Source organism: Anopheles moucheti, chromosome 3 (genome assembly GCF_943734755.1).
Source record: "Anopheles moucheti chromosome 3, idAnoMoucSN_F20_07, whole genome shotgun sequence".
In the NCBI taxonomy this organism is placed as follows: Eukaryota; Metazoa; Arthropoda; class Insecta; order Diptera; family Culicidae; genus Anopheles; species Anopheles moucheti.
The window spans coordinates 76,147,292-76,165,362 of NC_069141.1; the positions used below are offsets into that span (position 1 = coordinate 76,147,292).

General features: G+C 42.1%; 2 protein-coding genes across 2 annotated transcripts in view; both read left to right on the forward strand.

Annotated features, from left to right (window-relative positions):
* LOC128300475 (band 7 protein AGAP004871) overlaps positions 1–18,071 on the forward strand; it is a 58,931-nt gene that overhangs the window by 22,860 nt on the left and 18,000 nt on the right. The window lies entirely within an intron of this gene.
* On the forward strand, positions 12,895–14,078 carry LOC128300474 (uncharacterized). The gene has a single exon (XM_053036546.1). It carries the CDS (start codon positions 12,895–12,897, stop codon positions 13,960–13,962), a length of 1,068 nt encoding a protein of 355 aa, XP_052892506.1. The 3' UTR covers positions 13,963–14,078.

An 18,071-nucleotide genomic window follows, 5' to 3' on the forward strand; every position in this document is an offset into this window, starting at 1 on the left:
TTATAAAGCTTTCCAGAATAGTAACAACCAAGATAACTTGTGTGAAATGAGAAGCTTAATGGTAATGTATCTCTATCTTCCAAAACATATTAACCTCACCTCGCTATTTCTGGTTGTGTAGACCTATGAGATGAACAGTTTTTCACACCAAACTGTCCACAGCCTTTTCTCATACGTCGCGTGCTAAGCCTCTTCCAAATAGGGTCTCATTTTTCGCCTAATTAATCATAAATGTTGTCATCCATTACTTAATTTTTTGCTTCCCTATCCATCAATACTTCTTCGGCACGCTCCTGACACGACTCGTCGAGTGGCGGGTCGCCCTTATCGCTGTCGAAGGATGGTCCGGATGTGTTTTCTGGTTGTTGTTTTTTTGTGTTGCTGCTGCACATTGTCGAAAAATGATTGACGAATCACGTTGAATGAGATGGACATTTTCCTGCAGCCTCATTTTCATTCCCCCTTTTGTGCTCCGTCTTATTTCTGTCAACGTTGTTCCTTGCGTATCACCTTATAAACGGTACGGCCGTATTACGCTTTTGCTTCGTGTCGTTTGGCACCGGTCGAACGATGCTGATAAATGATTACACGTGAAGGTTGTTGTTGTTGCGATGAGAAAATCGATAGTTTTCCCTCTTGATTGGGGAATCGCTGGACGAGATGATTAGTTTTTTTATGTTGATGTGCGCTTTCGGAAACTTTTGCGTGACACATTAGCTTTACAATTGTTGTGATAAATTCACGTTCGGCGTATTATTGTCATGCTGATATATTTATACAAGTTTGACTTCAGTTCTGTTTTTCTTCGAGGAGAAAGATGGTAAAATGTAAATAAAAAACTCGATTAATTCTAAAAATTACATTGATGAGTTAATTATTTTGTAGAAAATTAAAAATTCATAAAACGTGCCTTGAGAATCAAAGCGATCCATGCTCGTCAAAGCGGCTTTCAGTAGCTGATAAAATAATTGATAAACATCAACCATTCCTAAGCGATAATTGACGCTAATTGATTGGCAGCTTAACTCTACCTTGGAAAAGTGGAAAATCAAAAAGTAAAACGTGAAAATAATTTATTCACTTGATGTTGAAGTTACTAAGAGGAAGTTTATTTCAATAATTGTTATGCGTATGAGAAGAATTCCGAATATTCGGGTGTCAATTACCAGGATAAGTCCTCGTAATGCTTTTTCGAAAATGGCGATTCCAAGGGCAGTTCGATGTACTCACTGAAAACCCTATGAAGAGCGATAATAAAGGCTTACAAATAGGGGATGATACAATATGCCAAAGCTCAAACTAAACATCATACATGCTTTGTGCTAATAAACCACAGATTGTCGGATTATCCGTGTTGCTTGGATAAGAAAATTGCGAAGGCGATTTACTGAACTAGATGTCATTCCTAAATCATACATAAATTATTACTGAACTAGATGTCATTTAGGATAAATCATACATAAATTATTATGATTTATATAAATTTGTTTTTTAAAACCTAAACCTAGAGTCCTAAAAAACGAATAAGTTCTTTTAAAGTACACCAATAAATATGTCGTGGCTCAGCTGATGGTTCACATTTTTCCAATCAGCTCTCTCCACGGCACAATCTAACGCACACTCACACAAAGGAGCAGAAAAAAAGCTCACTTAGAATCAACCCAGTCAGCGGATGCGGGAAGAAAACATTTTTCCTCATATTCTTCCGTTCGCTTCCTCGCGCTTTGTCGATGAGTCAGGCCGTCAGTGTATGCGTTTCCGGCGCAGTTTCCTACACTTAGCACCTTGGCACGGAAAGAAAGCGGATGTGTTCTATCCTGCCGGTGGACGGCCGGGCAAGCACCGTCTCGGCATCCGAACGCAATTATGACAGCAGATGATGAATTTTACTTCCATTTCATTTCTTTCGGGCACTGAAATTACGTTTGTGCTAGTGTGCTTTTTTGCTTTCTTTATTTTTCCACCCACATTTTCTACTCCCTCCGTAGGAAGAAACCATCGATAAACGTCGAACGAGGGATGTTTTTTTTTACTGTTTCCTTCCTTCAAGGGCTTTTACGAGCAATGGGTTATAAAGTACGGATAGAGAGCGGAAAGATAATATGTTTCCCTGCCGGTGACAGGTGTAACATATGGATTTCAAGAGTGAGAACGACGTTTTATCTGGTCGTTTTGGGGAAGCAGTCGTTCAAGGTGGCGTAAGACGAGTTTGGATTTTGTGTTCTTCCCAAACAAAAAAAACTCTCCTGACACACAATATGTCCCTACAGTGTCATACGTATGAAAGATAACAAATGGAATCTAAACTGCATTTAGGTAACGTTTGAGGGGCAGCTAAAACAGCCACATTCATAATGTGGCAAATGTTACTTCTTTGAAAATGGTTACGATATTTAAAAACTACATTAGGAGAGTTTATGGTAAAGTTGTTAGAAAGTGGGGCGCATAAAAACTTTCTTTAAAATATTGTGGGTTTATTAGTGTACTAAAGAGAATAATGTTCCATACATAAACAAATAATAAATTTTAATGAAACTGTTTGCTAATTAAGGTATTTTTTTAAACTAACATCTAATATTAAATAGCCTAATTTTCATGATATAACAATAGCTAATACAATAGTATGTTTAATTTTGATAGTCGAAAATGATAGTTGAATATGCAATTTGACAGATCAACGATGGCAAGCAGTAATGAAAAGTCTATCGGATACGAATAACCATTGTTTACTTGGATGCCTTCCATGCTAGTCTTGGGCGTCTTCGATGTTAGAATTCCAAACGTGCTTCGCTATATTTAAGCAGAATCAAACTTGGCTTAGTGGAATGATTTCAAATAAGCTTTCTAAATTGCGCTAAATGCATTCTTCCTTTCAGACCGATATTTCATTGTTGTGCTAAAATAGTTTCAAAATGAATTTATTTTTATTACATTGTTATCATGTTGCCTACCCCTTTTGAACCATAGTGTCAGCAACATAAACAAGATGTAGATTCCACAATACAGATTCATAAATAATAGTCTAAAATGCTTCCTCGCTGGAATGCTGCTTTAGCCAGCACGACCTCCGCCGTGAATCAAAGTGGAATGCGGAAATTTATCTTACATAAAATTGCATCTTATTCTACACAACCCATTTAGCTGGGATAAGCAGGGATACGACCTACGATGCGCTGGGCATGGTGTTGAAAGTTGGAAGCAAGGATTATCCTTTTAGCTTACTCGTGATACGAGCTGAGGCACATGTTTCTTTCCCCTTTTTGAGCCGCTGGACGTCACGTAGTCGCTAGAATGCTAGAGCAGTGCCGTGAACTTAAAAGCGAAAGACGTCGTTCTAACGCTACCGGACCTAATTAATTATCGCTTGATGCGAGTCCTGGCAATGATGTGGGTTGTGGGGATTAAAGCGGGATTAAGATTAAGCGTGTGAAACTGTTACGGTTTGACACAGAATCAATTTGTCTAATGAAGGTTCCAAGCAACCAGAAGCAACCATCAAAATGTTGTGCGCCACATTGAAAAAGACTGAATGGCCGGTAGACAATTAACGACGTTACTTTATTATTCATGACCATCACTTCATCACAATTAAGATTCAAGCTGTAAAGGATGTAAATGTTTATATCCAAAGCAGAACTCGTCATTCTACAGCAGGCTATTGAAAGACGGAATGGGTTAGCAAATATTTGCTTGAAAAATTCAATCATTTCTGTGCTGCCACTATTAATCGATGAAACCACTCCGAAACTCCTCTACCTTCCAAAGAGCCTTCCCCCTGCCCGTTATCAGGAACAGGTTCGTTGAAGTACGTCCTAATTAGAATAAACATTTGTGAACAAACGCTACACAAACAAACTTATGTTTGCTCGCCAGAGGCAAAGTTAAGGTCAATAGACAACCCTGTGGTGCAGTCGTGTGATACTGGCGAACGTGCTGGAGTATATATGGAGGGTTTCCGCCTTCACTGCACCGATCACGTAACATTCCACTGACGAGCGTTTTGAGAGCACTCGTTCCCAGGCAAAGCACCAAAGTTGATCTGCTGAAGTGCAAGAATTCCCGAGTAATATGGTCTTGCCCGGAGTGTACTCCGGACGGCGGAGAGTAACATTTCGTCTGGTTGGAAAATCACAGTTGTACGACTGCACCGACGTCTGGACGTGTTTTGCAATGGCTTTGAGAGTGTGCTCGTTGACCGAACACAAGAAAGTTCTGGCTGGCTGGTAGGGTATTTTCGGGCCGTCCAAGAGATGCGCCTCCTGGGGGCGTTTGTTCGGCATTTGCTAGCCAGGTGACGATTGGAGTACTGCACCCGCGCATTTATGGTTGCACTGCGACTCAGCTGCATCTGTATGTGACTGTGTGTATGTGTGGTAGATAATCGGGAAGCATTACGAAATGATAGCTTAGCATGGGAGTGCAACATGTACTTCACATGCTTCATGCCACTTTGGAGCTGTCGAAAAATAAAAAGAGTGGCACGAACGTGTGTAAGTGTCATGGGATGGGAATTGAATTGTCGTTCAACGGAAAATTGTGTGCTGCACCAGAAAAGAAATGTGAAGAATGCGCACAACTTCACCACTGTAACTTGCTTCTGGTTGCTGTCGTTGTTTTTAGTGCCATAAGTTATTAAGTATTGCTAAGTTCTGTTTAATGGTCGGAACACGGAACACTTTCACTCTAAAATGCTATATTTCAAAAGCATTTTTTTTCTATTATTTATTTATTTATTTATTTATTTATTTATTTATGTATTTATTTATTTATTTATTTATTTATTTATTTATTTATTTATTTATTTATGTATTTATTTATTTATTTATTTATTTATTTATTTATTTATTTATTTATTTATTTATTTATTTATTTATTTATTTATTTATTTATTTATTTATTTATTTATTTATTTATTTATTTATTTATTTATTTATTTATTTATTTATTTATTTATTTATTTATTTATTTATTTATTTATTTATTTATTTATTTATTTATTTATTTATTTATTTATTTATTTATCTATTTATTTATTTATTTATTTATTTATTTATTTATTTATTTATTTATTTATTTATTTATTTATTTATTTATTTATTTATATATTTATTTATTTATTTATTTATTTATTTATTTATTTATTTATTTATTTATTTATTTATTTATTTATTTATTTATTTATTTATTTATTTATTTATTTATTTATTTATTTATTTATTTATTTATTTATTTATTTATTTATTTATTTATTTATTTATTTATTTATTTATTTATTTATTTATTTATTTATTTATTTATTTATTTATTTACTTATTAATTTATTTGTTTATATGTTTATTTATTTATTTATTTATTTATCTATTTGCTAAATCCTGACATATTTCTCCTAGAAATGGTGTCTTCCGTTCATCTTTTATTTGCATTTCCTTATTGTGTGCAATCCCTAACAAAACAAATCTCTTTACCCACTGCTGTCGAGGCGTTCCGTGAGCAAACAAGGCAAATTTATGACGAAAAACCGTGTGCCTACATCGCCAACATCGGCGTCAGCAACAAATCAATGCCCGAAAAGGGTGTTGTATGGCCATGTCACCGCGACAAATGAATTCCGGCGAGAGTGTGTGTGTGTGTTTTCATCGATTTTTCGTTCCATTCAGCAAACAGGTAAGAAGGGATGAAAATTACGGCGTTAAACCTGTTGAAGACTGTTGAAACTTGTTGTTTGGCGCTGCGCTCTCCACCCAATTCCTGGCACCAAACCATGACACGCGGGGCGTGATTTCGTGACTTACATTCACATGGAATTTATTGTTCGTTCGCGTGCTAATTCGGTTCACCCTTCACAGGCATTGCTTTGAAGCGTAACGCAACGCGGGCCACGTTCCTTCGCAATTGTTCTCCGGCCGTACGAGCCCTTGATTTCCTACAGGCCGTACATAGAGCAGCGTGGTGGAGTAGAGCCGTGGTCGCAGAAAGGCGAAAAAAAAGTAACGCCAAGTTAAACAATTTCACCTCCATCACGTCAAAGGGGGGAGTGCACAATTTCTTTGTTCAATCGACAGCGGCTCAAGCATTTGGGAGTTGTTGTTTTTTTTTTTATTTTGCAAGTTTGATTAATGGTGTGTGCGTTGGACTTGGCCATGGAACTTACGCCAAGGATAAACCCAGGCACGTTTTTCTGCGGTCCATTAATTTATGTATGAAATAATTGGTTATGCAAGTGTAGAGTAGAATATAAATATATCCAACGACAATTAGTGGAAAGGGAATTTGACAGCTTGGGCGAATCAATGTACTAAAATCCAGAAAATAGCACATTTGCTCGAAAATGTTGTACTACAAGAACAAATTTTATATTTTTGAAATTTGAATTATTAAAAATTGGAAATGTAAGATACTAGATGCTAGAACAATACTAGCCATTAAACTAGCAGCTGTTCTAAAGCTCTAAAATTCAGCTGGTTGAATAATCCATCCCAAGGTCGTTCCAGCTATAGTTACACATTTAATTCCTTTCCGAAATGTAACAGGTGACGAAATGGTGATTGATGTACCTGTGTCTATTCCCTGATAATAGCTTATTATGTCGTTGTACCATGGTCATTAAATATTTCGACCTCGAATGTATCCTGCCAACGGGGGTTGTAAGTTCTCAGCCCGGTTGTTGGCCTTTGGTGTGGTCTGTTGCAAGATAATGGCATACTTGGAGTTCCCCCCATTTTGTTTGGATTGACCTTTGACGAACCATTAGTGACCAATCAGAAGAAATCAGACGGGGAAAATGTAAGATGGCGCAAGAATGATTCAACTGTCAATACATTAATATGATGCGTCGTCCAGTTGGGAATTGGGAAATGAATATTAACGAGATGGTACACTAATCGTTTGACGTTGCTGTGCGTCATTCATGATGTCTTTGACGAAGACGAAAAACCTACTTGGATTATAAAAATGTAACAATGGAAGCAAAAAAACTACCACAATAGTGGACAAAACTCATTCGTTTGAAGTAGGCCTTGCAAAATTTAAATTACAAAACCGAGCAATCGAGCGGTGGTTTTGCACTGGGTGTTATTGGTACACAATTCTGCAGGACAAAACAAAACGCCAAAAAGGATTTTTTTGTTGTACGTTCGTACACAACGCAACAGAGTCCTGCTAGAGCGGGAAAGCTAGTTGCACGCTTTGGTACCATCAGCAGCGTGCAGGAAAAGGACTCACCACCGGTACAAACAATACCAGTGTTTGATGATAAATATGGAGAGTTAGTAGAGAGAAGTCTCTCTTTGTGGAGAAAATTGTGGCCACTCTACTTCCCCTATGCTTAAAATCCTTGGAAGAGCAAAGTAAACCTCGGAATCGGAAAAGCTCTGAGAAGCTTCTCCGGCAAAGAAATCCTTTGTTCAGTCCTGTTCGAAGCTTTCCCAAACCTGCATACCGAACCGACTGTTGAACGATTGTGAAAGCTCCTCTTACTTACTAGATTGTTTGGCTTTTCTCCCAGTGGTAGTAAACAGTCGTCATATGCCAGCATGAAGCTTTTTGGTTGTGGGAGAATATCCCAAGGCTTTTAGCATCCTCTCGGGCTCGCTCGCAGATCTCCACCGTGTCCGTGCGTTCGAATCGAGAGAGAGAGAGTGATCCTTTGCCGGGGACGATAGAGAAGGACTTGTCCCGATTGGGAGCAACTGGAACCGTTGGTGTAACAATCCAAAAGAGGGGGGGAGTTCCCAACCATAAGACAAAACGACCTAAAAGCTTACCCGCACGTTCGCTGGAAGTTTAGTTTGGTTGTGCGCCCGCTAGCGAGTGGTCGAACGTTTTTCGCCGTAGCCTTTCCTTCGCTCCGAACTACTACTACTGCTGCTGCTGTTGCGCCTGGTTGGAAGCTGCAAGAAGTGTTGCGTCCACGTTTTCCGATAAGCGAACCAGTGCGTTTCGATCCGCAGTGTGACGCATGAAATACGGTACCTAACGCACAGCGCGGAACGCATTTGAAATTATTCTTTCTACCCAAAGGACGGGCCAACGAACGAAGCATGGCGCGTTATTAACCGAAAGTTTTAAAGTGACGCGGCTACTGTGTGTGTCCCAGTGCTGGTTTTTTGCTTGATTTACCCTGCGTCTGGTGTGTGGCACCCCCGTGTGGCACATCAACCAAAGCGTGTAGTATCGCGTGTTGTCCTGGCTGCACACAAGTAGCAGCTCGCATCCGGGCCCAGGTTTCATTTCCGTTCAGAATACGTTTTCCCCCCCCTCGCACGGTACGGGGATTGGGTGTTCTTTGTGTGCTGCTTGGTGTGTGTGTGTGTGTGTGTGTGTGTGTGTGTGTGTGTGTGCGTGTGTTTTCTTTCCAGCGTGTATGTATGTATGGTGGTGGTAGCATTGTTTTCTCACCCTGTTACAGTACGGTTTTTTTTTTCGCTGCTTTGTGCCCCGAACCCTTCCGTGGGGTTGTAAGCGGTGTTCCACGATGATGAACTTCCCAGGCACTGTACAGTAGGGAGTTATTAAACTTTTACCCAAAACTTTTCATCTGCAAACACGGGGTAGTAGCGTTTTGGGTGGTCAACTCCCTCAGCTGGGAGTTGGATGTGTTGTCGCGTTGAGGGTCGCTAAAACCAGTCAGAAAATAAGCCAGCTCCAGTAACATGTGCTTGAATGTGGTGTGTTTGTTTCAATGTAAAATCCGTGTCGATTGGTGTGCCGTCCGTTCGAGAGTGGAGTTTGTTAATTTATCGAATCCGTGTGAGAAATCGCCTAAACGAAACCACATCCCGATGGTTGCGAGTTACTAAAGCAGCTAAACCGTTTGTCGTTTCTGTAACGCTGTAACGTCGGTGTAATTTGTTCACCTTCTGGAGATACCTCTCGGTGGTGGCCAAGAAGTCCCGCATCAGTAGGAAGGGGAATACCATACGAACGAAAAGCCCGTGATCAATAACGGGTGTACCGAACCGGGATTAAAGTCTGCAGAGAAATTGGCCAACTAAAGGAGGCACGGCTGCACGTCGGCTGCAGACCTTCTGCTCTGCAACCTTTTCTCGCTCGTGTATGTGTGCATATTAGAGTGTGTGTGTGTGTGTGTATGTGTGTGTGTGTGTGTGTGTTTGTGTGAGTCCTTCTCGGCAGAAGACGCATGTAACCTCACTGCCCAGTGTTAAAGCCAATGTGACCCTTCCCGATGCATTGTTTATAGAATATTGATTTCGCGCGGTAAATTGTTTCCCACGTACTGACCCTAAGTTAAGCGTACCAGTGCTGCAAAAACCTGCCGCAATCAGTAAAACATCGATAAATAAAGTATTGCTTCCGTGCTTTTCTGTGTTTTTTCCCCCACCCCCGGTACCCAGCAACGTACGCAGCCACTAGGCCGAGGTGTAGCCCAACGGGTACAGGAGTGCGTTACAGGGGCGTTACAGCCAGCGTTACGTTGGGATAATTGCAAGTCGCGCGTAGCGAAAGTCGAAGGTCGTGGCGGTAGTGTACCGGGGCCGTTCCGTTGTACAGTGTTCCCTCCTCTCTTCCCGGTACGTAAGTTTCTACGTAGCAGACGTAGAACCCAATCCGCCATCACGACGACTACCAACGGAGGAGGCAAGCTTGGTCACATCACACTGATAAACGGAAATATGCCTGAAGACAGTGCTGTCATAGTGGAAGGTAGGGAGGGTCCGGATGGTATGAGCGTTTCGGATTCGAACAAGTCGCCACACGTGTGTGTGTGTGTGTGTGTGTTTATGTCCTGTGCGCACACATCCTTTTTACCACCCCCGTCATTTTAGATGTCCTGTTGTTCCCAGTTCCCGCCCAAAGTATCGCGCAGTGCCAAAACGGTCAATAGTTAGTCCGTTGTCAGTAGTACGCGCTTGGCGTACATACACGATGCACACTATCGAAGCCGAGATGTATGAAAAATTTAATTAAATACTCACCTCCCACCCTGTCCTGTCCGTGCAGCACATTGCAACTGCACCGGAGAGTTAATTGCACGCGATGGAATGAGACGATTTTTGTTTTGCAGAGGTCCTCTAGCTCAAGAAGCGCTGTACTGCAATTCTGCACCTGAAAGGAGTTTTGATTTTTGTGTTGTACATCTTTCTCTGCCCTAAAGTAACGGTCGCATCCAATCCATTTTCCCACTTCCATCCATCCATCCATCCACCACCTTCATGCACACGCTAACTCTGACAGATACTCACAAGACAAAATACACGCTGCAACACAGTGCCCGAGACTGACAGCCTGCTGCCAGGATGATGGACCTGCAGCAGGTCAGACGGAAGCCAGTGCCTTCCTGCCCTGTCATTTTCGGTTGCTTCATCACTTTTCTAGGCCACTAGGACTTTTCTATGTGTGTGTGTGTCACTGCACTCCGCACTGGAATCACTTGCACCGTGTGACACGAGTGTTGAGTGCACTGGTACTTGCAGTGCAACAGGAAACAAGAGACTTTCACGCGAACATCAGCGAATGATGCCTCTACACAACTATTTACCGTCAATAGTGCCGCTGCTATAGAAGATACTGTTGCCAGAGTTGAGTTTTTGCTGGGTTGTAATACGAGGGACACTCGACACCGTGGTGTGGCGGAGTTCCGGAGGTCCTATTTTTGGAAAAAAAATCGAATGTCTCCTCTGTCACGCGTTGCCCTCCTCGGGAAAAGGGGTTTTCGCCCGGTGATTGATGAGCATTTGATGAAAGTACAGTTTATAATCCGGTTGAAACTTTCCGATAACGAATAAATGGAGCCCTAGCTAGCTGATGGGTCCAGCTCAACTTCGACAGCGTGCTGAAAGCTCAGCCAGCGGTGGGGGTTTTTTGATGTCAGAACAAAGGATTTTATTGGAGGAGGTGATTGAAAGAGGAGCTGGTGGTGGTGGTGGTGGGGGAATTTTCAATCAAAACCCTCTAGCTGATACGATTGTACCAGCTCACCACCGGCAAACAAAACATCTCCTTTTGTGCAGCTCACTGATGCATTCCCGGCATCTCGCCGGCTTCGATTACTTTTCCGTCACGCTCCGGTGCCTTTATTGCCTGCAGTTTGGGCCCAGCGTTTTCGGGACCCAACTCAACCGAAGCACCAGGTTTTTGCTAGTCAAAGCAGCAACGCTTGGGTTCTGGGTGTGGGCGTCAATAACGGTCCCCTTCGCCCCCGGCGCGTTGTATGCGGACGGCACGTTTCCTTTAAAATAAATTATCGTTGCTTAAAGTTTGCTCAATCATGCCATCATCATGTTGGCCGGTGATATTGCTAAATGGTTCGCTTAAAACACTAACCTGACCTACTTCAACACGAGGCGTCGTGCTTTTGTCTGGAGGCTGCGGATCTTTTTGGACTGCTGCAGGCCGGCAATCCGCACTTTGCAGTGGCGTCATCGGAAAACGGAACCTGGCCCAGGCTTCTGACCTTTCGCAATGGTGTGCTACTCAGTCCGACCGGGGGAACGTTTGTTCCTCCCTGCCCAATGCCAGTAGGCCGAGTAATAAATTCGCTCTCTCGCAAACCCCCCCCCCCCAGGCCCAGCGTTCGAACCTACGGCCTTGGCGGCTTTCCAACGCTGTGTGGCTGCGTAAGAAGGTCAGGTCAGGAGGGTGCTCTCGATAGTGATTTATCGCTTAAGTAGTTGTGTACTGCATTTCGCCCAAGCTGGCGAACCGAGAGTGTCGTTCTGCCTGTGCAAAAGTGTCTGAGATTTGAACCAAACCAAAAAAAAAAAACGGGGGCCTGACCTGGCCTGCTACCATAGTGCCAACGTCATGCCTCTACTTACTAATGATTATTTTCAAGGCAATGACGAAACTGTCGTCACGCATTGTTAAAATTGTATGAAAGCAGCAAGTAAATCGCCTTTTTTACGCCTTAAGTCGTTGACAAAGTTTTGCAACTTTAACGCACTTCGAATGAGAGGGAAATCCCCATCGGGAGGGCTTTTTGTTGCAGCAAACTTACAACAGAGTGATTAGTGATCCTACAAAGACATAGTTCACCCCCCATTAACGTCACAAGCTGCCATGACGCAGCGGTTGATGGAGTTTCGGAATGGTTTCAAAACCAATTTGTTCCATTTAAAAGTCACCCTTGTTTCGGTGGTTGGCGTTTATCTTTTGGTGGAGAAAGCTTGGCTTTTGGGCAGGCGATCGAAGCGATCAGTCATGACTTGGTGTAATTGTGTTCTAGGACCTTCGCTTTCAATCCGGTTTTTAGTCGTCTAGTTAGGAAGTTAAGTAGAAACAGATTTTTTTAGGTATAAGAAATCGAGAAAATGTTTCTCTTGTGGTGGATTTAATTGTAATTTTATTAGTACCACATTTTTAGTAGACTTCAAGAAGAAAAATGAAGTTGAAGGATAGCAGATGATAACTAAGATGGAAATAAAGAGCCTCTTAACCATAAGTCACCCTTAATATACCAGCAAAATAAGGGTAAATTAAGGGAATATTAGCAGCCGTTAATAATCCAAAAAAATCAAATAAACTCAAGAGCTTGACGTATAGTTATGGCGCGCACTGTAATAAAAACTCTAATTTTCATAGCAACATCAGCTGATGGCGTTGATGGTTTATGACAAGAAAAGAAATTATTAGGGTTTATCGGAGGGGGTTCGGCAAAAACAACCCCCTTTAGATGTGTTGTGTGTATTACAGTGTGTATCAATGAAAAAAATCACTGTATATCGTGGTACAACAAACACCCGATTAGATTATCAAACAGCTCGGAAGTTGTAGTTGTCAAACAATCGTTATCTTCATTTGTTTGTGGTGAAGATAGCCGATGTGTGATATTTTGCGACCCTTACGACTACACATTACGATCGCCGATAGATAGCTGTGCAGTGGAATTGAACTCGCAGTCGCACGTAGTCACTCGCAGATAGCGAAAGTGTAAGCATGTCCGTAGACGCAACTCCCGCCATTATTATCGACAATGGAAGTCACACCCTGAAGGTTGGGTTTACCGGCGACGACGATCCGACGGGAATTTTTAGAAACCTTGTGCATTTGTCTGAAGGTGCCGATGGATCGAAGGTCCGTACTGTTGGTGGGGTGGCGCCCAATGAGAATGGACGCATTATCAGCCCATTGCAACGAGGCGTACCGTGCGATTGGGATGCAATGGAAAGTGTTTGGGAGTACACGTTCAAGGATGTGCTGAAGGTAGCGCCGGAAGATCACCGTGTGCTGCTCACCGACCGACCGCTCAGCGCTAGGGCAAACCGCGAAAAGGTCGCTCAAATAATGTTCGAAAAGTTCTCGACACCTGCCACTTACGTGTCGATGCAGTCAACGCTGGCACTGTACGGGACCGGGCGTACCAGCGGAACCGTGGTGGATGTAGGCGATGGTACGACCAGTGTTGTTCCGATCTACAAAGGCACACCAGCCACCGGAGCTATCGCGAGCGTTGACTTGGCTGGGTGCGATATGGTCGACTATCTGGCCGATGCACTCCACCTAAGTGACCGCGAAATGGCTCGCGAGATAATGGAAAAAGTGTGTGCGGTTAGTGCGGACTTGGGAAAGGAAACGGTGAGCAGTGTCGATTATAAAACTGCGAACGGCACTGCCGTCACGATTGGTGCGGAACGGTACCGTTGCGGAGAGGCACTGTTTAATCCGTCGGTAATCGGTCACCCGAAGATCAAACCCTTGCCGGAGCTAATTGTGGAGAGTGTGGCCGCTTGCAAGGAGATCACCCGTAAAACGCTGTACGCCTACATTGTGCTTGCCGGTGGAACGACGCAGCTTAGCGGATTTGCCGAGCGTCTGCAGCAAGCGCTCACGGCGCTGGTGCCATCGGAGTATCGGTGCAAGGTGGTGACGAGCCAACATCCCGCCCTGAACGTTTGGGCAGGTGGATGCATGGTCGCCCAAAGCCCCATGTTCCAGCAATCGTGGGTAACAAAGGAAGAGTACGAAGAGCATGGTGCTGACATAATTCATCAGAAATGTGTTTGAGGCTGTGGGGGTGGAACTGTTGCTCTCTTTCCACGAACGCTATTTAATCTGCAAAGTGGTGTGTTGCTTATCACGCCGGAAGTAAGATAATTTTCATTCACAAAAACACACCCCGATCCGAGGGAGAACGGTTCGATCAAATGTTCGAACAAATAAAAAAAAAGAATGCTGATAAAAAGTAACAAAGATAACCATAAACATTTGACACTTTTATTATTTTTTTATTACTGAAAAATATCATTCTGACTTACCGGGTTAATTCCGGGTAATTCGAATTTCACCATAAGCTGAATAATCGATACCCACTTGGCACAGGGTGTACATTACGTGCTAAGGGTTCAGTAAATTTAATTTGAGCTTTAAAACGTTGGACACTGAAATGTATTCACTTAGAGGGCTTACACAGCCAATCGATCATCGTGAATCCACTAAATGTCGTCATCATCAATCACTTTGCCAACGTAAACCCATAATATCCTCCCTGCCAATCCAACAATGGCGTTGAAAACTTTTAATCGGTCACCGTAAATACCTTATTTGGTCTATCTGATTAAGTACCTTATTAAAAATATATTTTTTAAGGTTCTTTTTCCTCTTGATCGGCACAACAACCTCGGGAGTTCTAAAGGCCTGCTGTTTCTGGATTTCTTTAACTTACCCGTAGCCGGATATTCTGTCCTGCATACGAGAGCGCCGTGTCCAATACACCACTGGGTCGTCCCAATGGTTAATATTATAAAATTATATTTTTAATTAATACTCAGCAACAACAAAAAATGATTATTGAACTAGATTTATTAATATTGTTAGAAAACAGGCTTATAATTTGTTGCAAATGAATTAAGTTGAATTGAAGTTGACTTTTAAACTTTAATCGATTTTTCTCTTATCATGGTTCCGCGATAATGATCCCTTATGTCATTCCGTATGTGAAAATATGAAACTGTACAGAATGATAAAGCCTGGATTATTTAACGGATTAAGACTGAAAGCTTAAGCTTTCTAACTTATGGTATGATCAGTCCCATTGCTGGAATTACGATGCCGAATTGTGGGTTTACGATGGCAAAGTGACAGTTGATGACGACATTCAATGGATGCAGCATGATCGATTGGCTGCGTAAACTCTACATGTTGACTAACTTCTACGCAAGGCGCAATGTGGTTTTTAATTGAAAGTTGTAACTTCGACTTTACTAACATTGCTGAGATGCATAAAACTAATTACTTAAATTGAGCAACCATTCATTCGCTCAAATTTCGCTCAAATTTATCGTACGATTGACCCATGGCGAGAAAAGACTGTACTTCCACTACTAATTTCCAGAAACAAAAGCTACGAAATCAATAAAGAAAGAAGCTATTTTTGTTGACTTATCTGGACAAAGTTTGTTCAACGTCAGTGCACTTGAATTATGTCACAGTCCCCGAACGATGCCACCGCTATAATGCAAAACAAATAGCAATTTGTGGAGTAGTGGTTTGATGAATAAAAACCGTTCTGCTTACTTATCACATCATTTACACTTGGGAGAAGCCGGAAATTAGCGGTCAATGGAGCGCGGCAAAATTTATGGCACAACGCGGGATTTAAGGAAAAGAAATAAAATTCCGCCCAATAAATCGTTGCCATTTTTGCTGGAACGTAAAATACCAGCGCACCAGATGACGAATTCAAACCGGATATCTAAATAGAATCGACGAATGGCCCCCAAAGAAAAAAGTGTACACGTCACAATCGAATTCTATCGATGGTGCTTGGCGGGAAGTGGCTTTTCATTATTTATGGCAAACGCGGTGTGGTGTGCGGGGATATGAACAAAAAAAAAGAAACTTATTCGAATTCGAGCGCATTGCCGTTATCGGTTCAATTCAATTAAAAGTGGGCAAGCCAAACGAATGAAGGCAATTTATTACCATCGGTGGTACCGTAAAATCCAATCATTTGCGGTCGAAGGAAATCACTCGGGTCCACGGTTGGCGTAATGACCACCCCGGGTCCCGGGTATGTGTAGCACCACGGTAGCCACGCGTAGCCACCTCGGTTGGAGTTCGGGTGAGAGAACGATACGATGGGAAGGAGAGCTGCTGGTGCGGCAGTGGGCCGGGTGAGTCATAGTCGAGCCCCATTTGAATGCTTGATGAAATGGCCGCCATCCCGATTGGTGATTGGCGGACTATCATTTTGTGTGATGCTACACCGGTGCTGTGTTTTGGTTGACACAGTAGTCAAGGTGATCGCCATTTAAGGATTGTGGAACGCATGTGTTTGTTTCTGCTCGGTAGCGATATCGTGCCTGTGTGGTGGTAAAAATTGTCTCTGCCTCGACCTGCTTTATCGATCAATACCGGGGGGTTTTGCGTTCCACAGCGCGTGGCTGTGCTGGGCTTTCAATATTCATACGATCACCACACGCCACAAATCCCTTGTCATATTATGTAACACACAAAACAGGCTTACAATTGATCATGCCTGACGGGCAAATCCTCTTTTGCCCGTGCAGCACGTGAAGATTTCGAAACATTTGTGCTGCCAGGATGTTGGCAACATTTCGTACGGTGTGTTGCTGTAACGCACGGAGAAAGGAAATTGCGAACCGCAGGAAAATCTAATAGAAAACGTGACGCGGATTTTTTTTCATTTTCTTCTTCTGCTGTCTGTTTTCCTTTTCAACGTAGCACTTCTTACTTAGTTTGTGGGATTTTTTTTTTGCACTGGACAAAGATGTGAATTTGTGGGTCTTTCTGAATGCCAATCCTGAATCGTGGCCATGCAGATATGTGTCAGCGGTTTGAAATTGAATTTGCAATTGAATTTCCTGCTGGGTTTGCAAATATTTCTTGCCTCTTTTGAATAAAATACTATTCTTTACATGGTAGTTTATGCTATTCAGTATATAGTTGTAAACTCCGCAGTCATAATTGCCTTACGGTTTAAAGAAACGTTAAATATTTGAATATTCTATATTAAAAAAACAAACACATTTACATAAAATCCCACTCAGCGTTGTCGGTTTTATACAATTCTGTAATTTATTGTCTACAGTCAGTACTTAACACATGGCATACTATATAACGTTATAGTACATAGGAAACCGTATTAGTGGTAGTGTGTAGTATTAAATTGTGATGAAATAAAGATGAATCGAGCTAGTGTAAGTGAGCTACATTTGAGAGTTGTGTTTGAATGAATTAATATTCCTTTTTGAAGAGAGGAAAAGGAGCGCATTTCTATTCCTTCCTTATTTATGTTTTCGTAGTCCTTTTATCTGATATATAAAGCAGGTTTCATAAAAGAATTATCTTATTCATTAATTAGTTATTCAACTCATGGGATATAGCTTTTGTGATAACAATCGCTTAATGATTCAAATCTTTTTGAATAAGGTACTCCGAAAAGGAGTTGTGATTTGTTGCTCACTAGTAATAAATTATTCTCTTTATAATAAGCCTTAGTTGGGTGGATTTTGCCAAACCCTTTAAATTATAGATATTTCCATCAAAGTTAATAATTTACCAGTCTGACAAATTTCGTTAAATGAAACCCAAACGAAAGCGACCACCCTTACCGATGTAAAGCAGTAACGCTTTTTCAAAATGGTTGCAGCTGCCCTAGTCCAGACATTGATGCCGCATTGCTACACTATACCAGCGCAGAGAGGCATACTTTAATTAAATTATCCCCATCACCGTGCGTCCCGAGTAAATGTGAGTGGAAAAGAGCGAAACGAGGAAATGCTGGGTAGCACCGAAACCGTTTTGTCTTCATCAAGTTTGTTCGTTCTTATGACGGTGAGCAGGCGGTGGACGGTGGCGGTTTGGAAACCGTTACCGTGTGGGCAAGCTTTTTCAAGCTAGCCAGTAATTAATTCAAATCTTCCTAATTACCGCAATTTGGCAACTTCGACCGTGTGCATGTGCGCGTCATAAGGATCGGTGAAGTCACTCAAAAGCGGTGCGCATATCAACCGAACGTCGTACCGAAGTGCTACTCCGTTTGGAGGAAGACGGTGTTTTTATTTGGTACAAAACACCAGGCGTCTCCATGAGCTGATATTTATTTCTACAAATAACCAGGCGTCTCCATGGGCTGCGTTGCGGAGATTGTA

What these genes read in the sequence shown, in the direction of transcription:
- LOC128300474 (XM_053036546.1), top strand. Translation starts at nt 12,895, where the DNA reads ATGTCCGTAGACGCAACTCCCGCCATTATTATCGACAATGGAAGTCAC.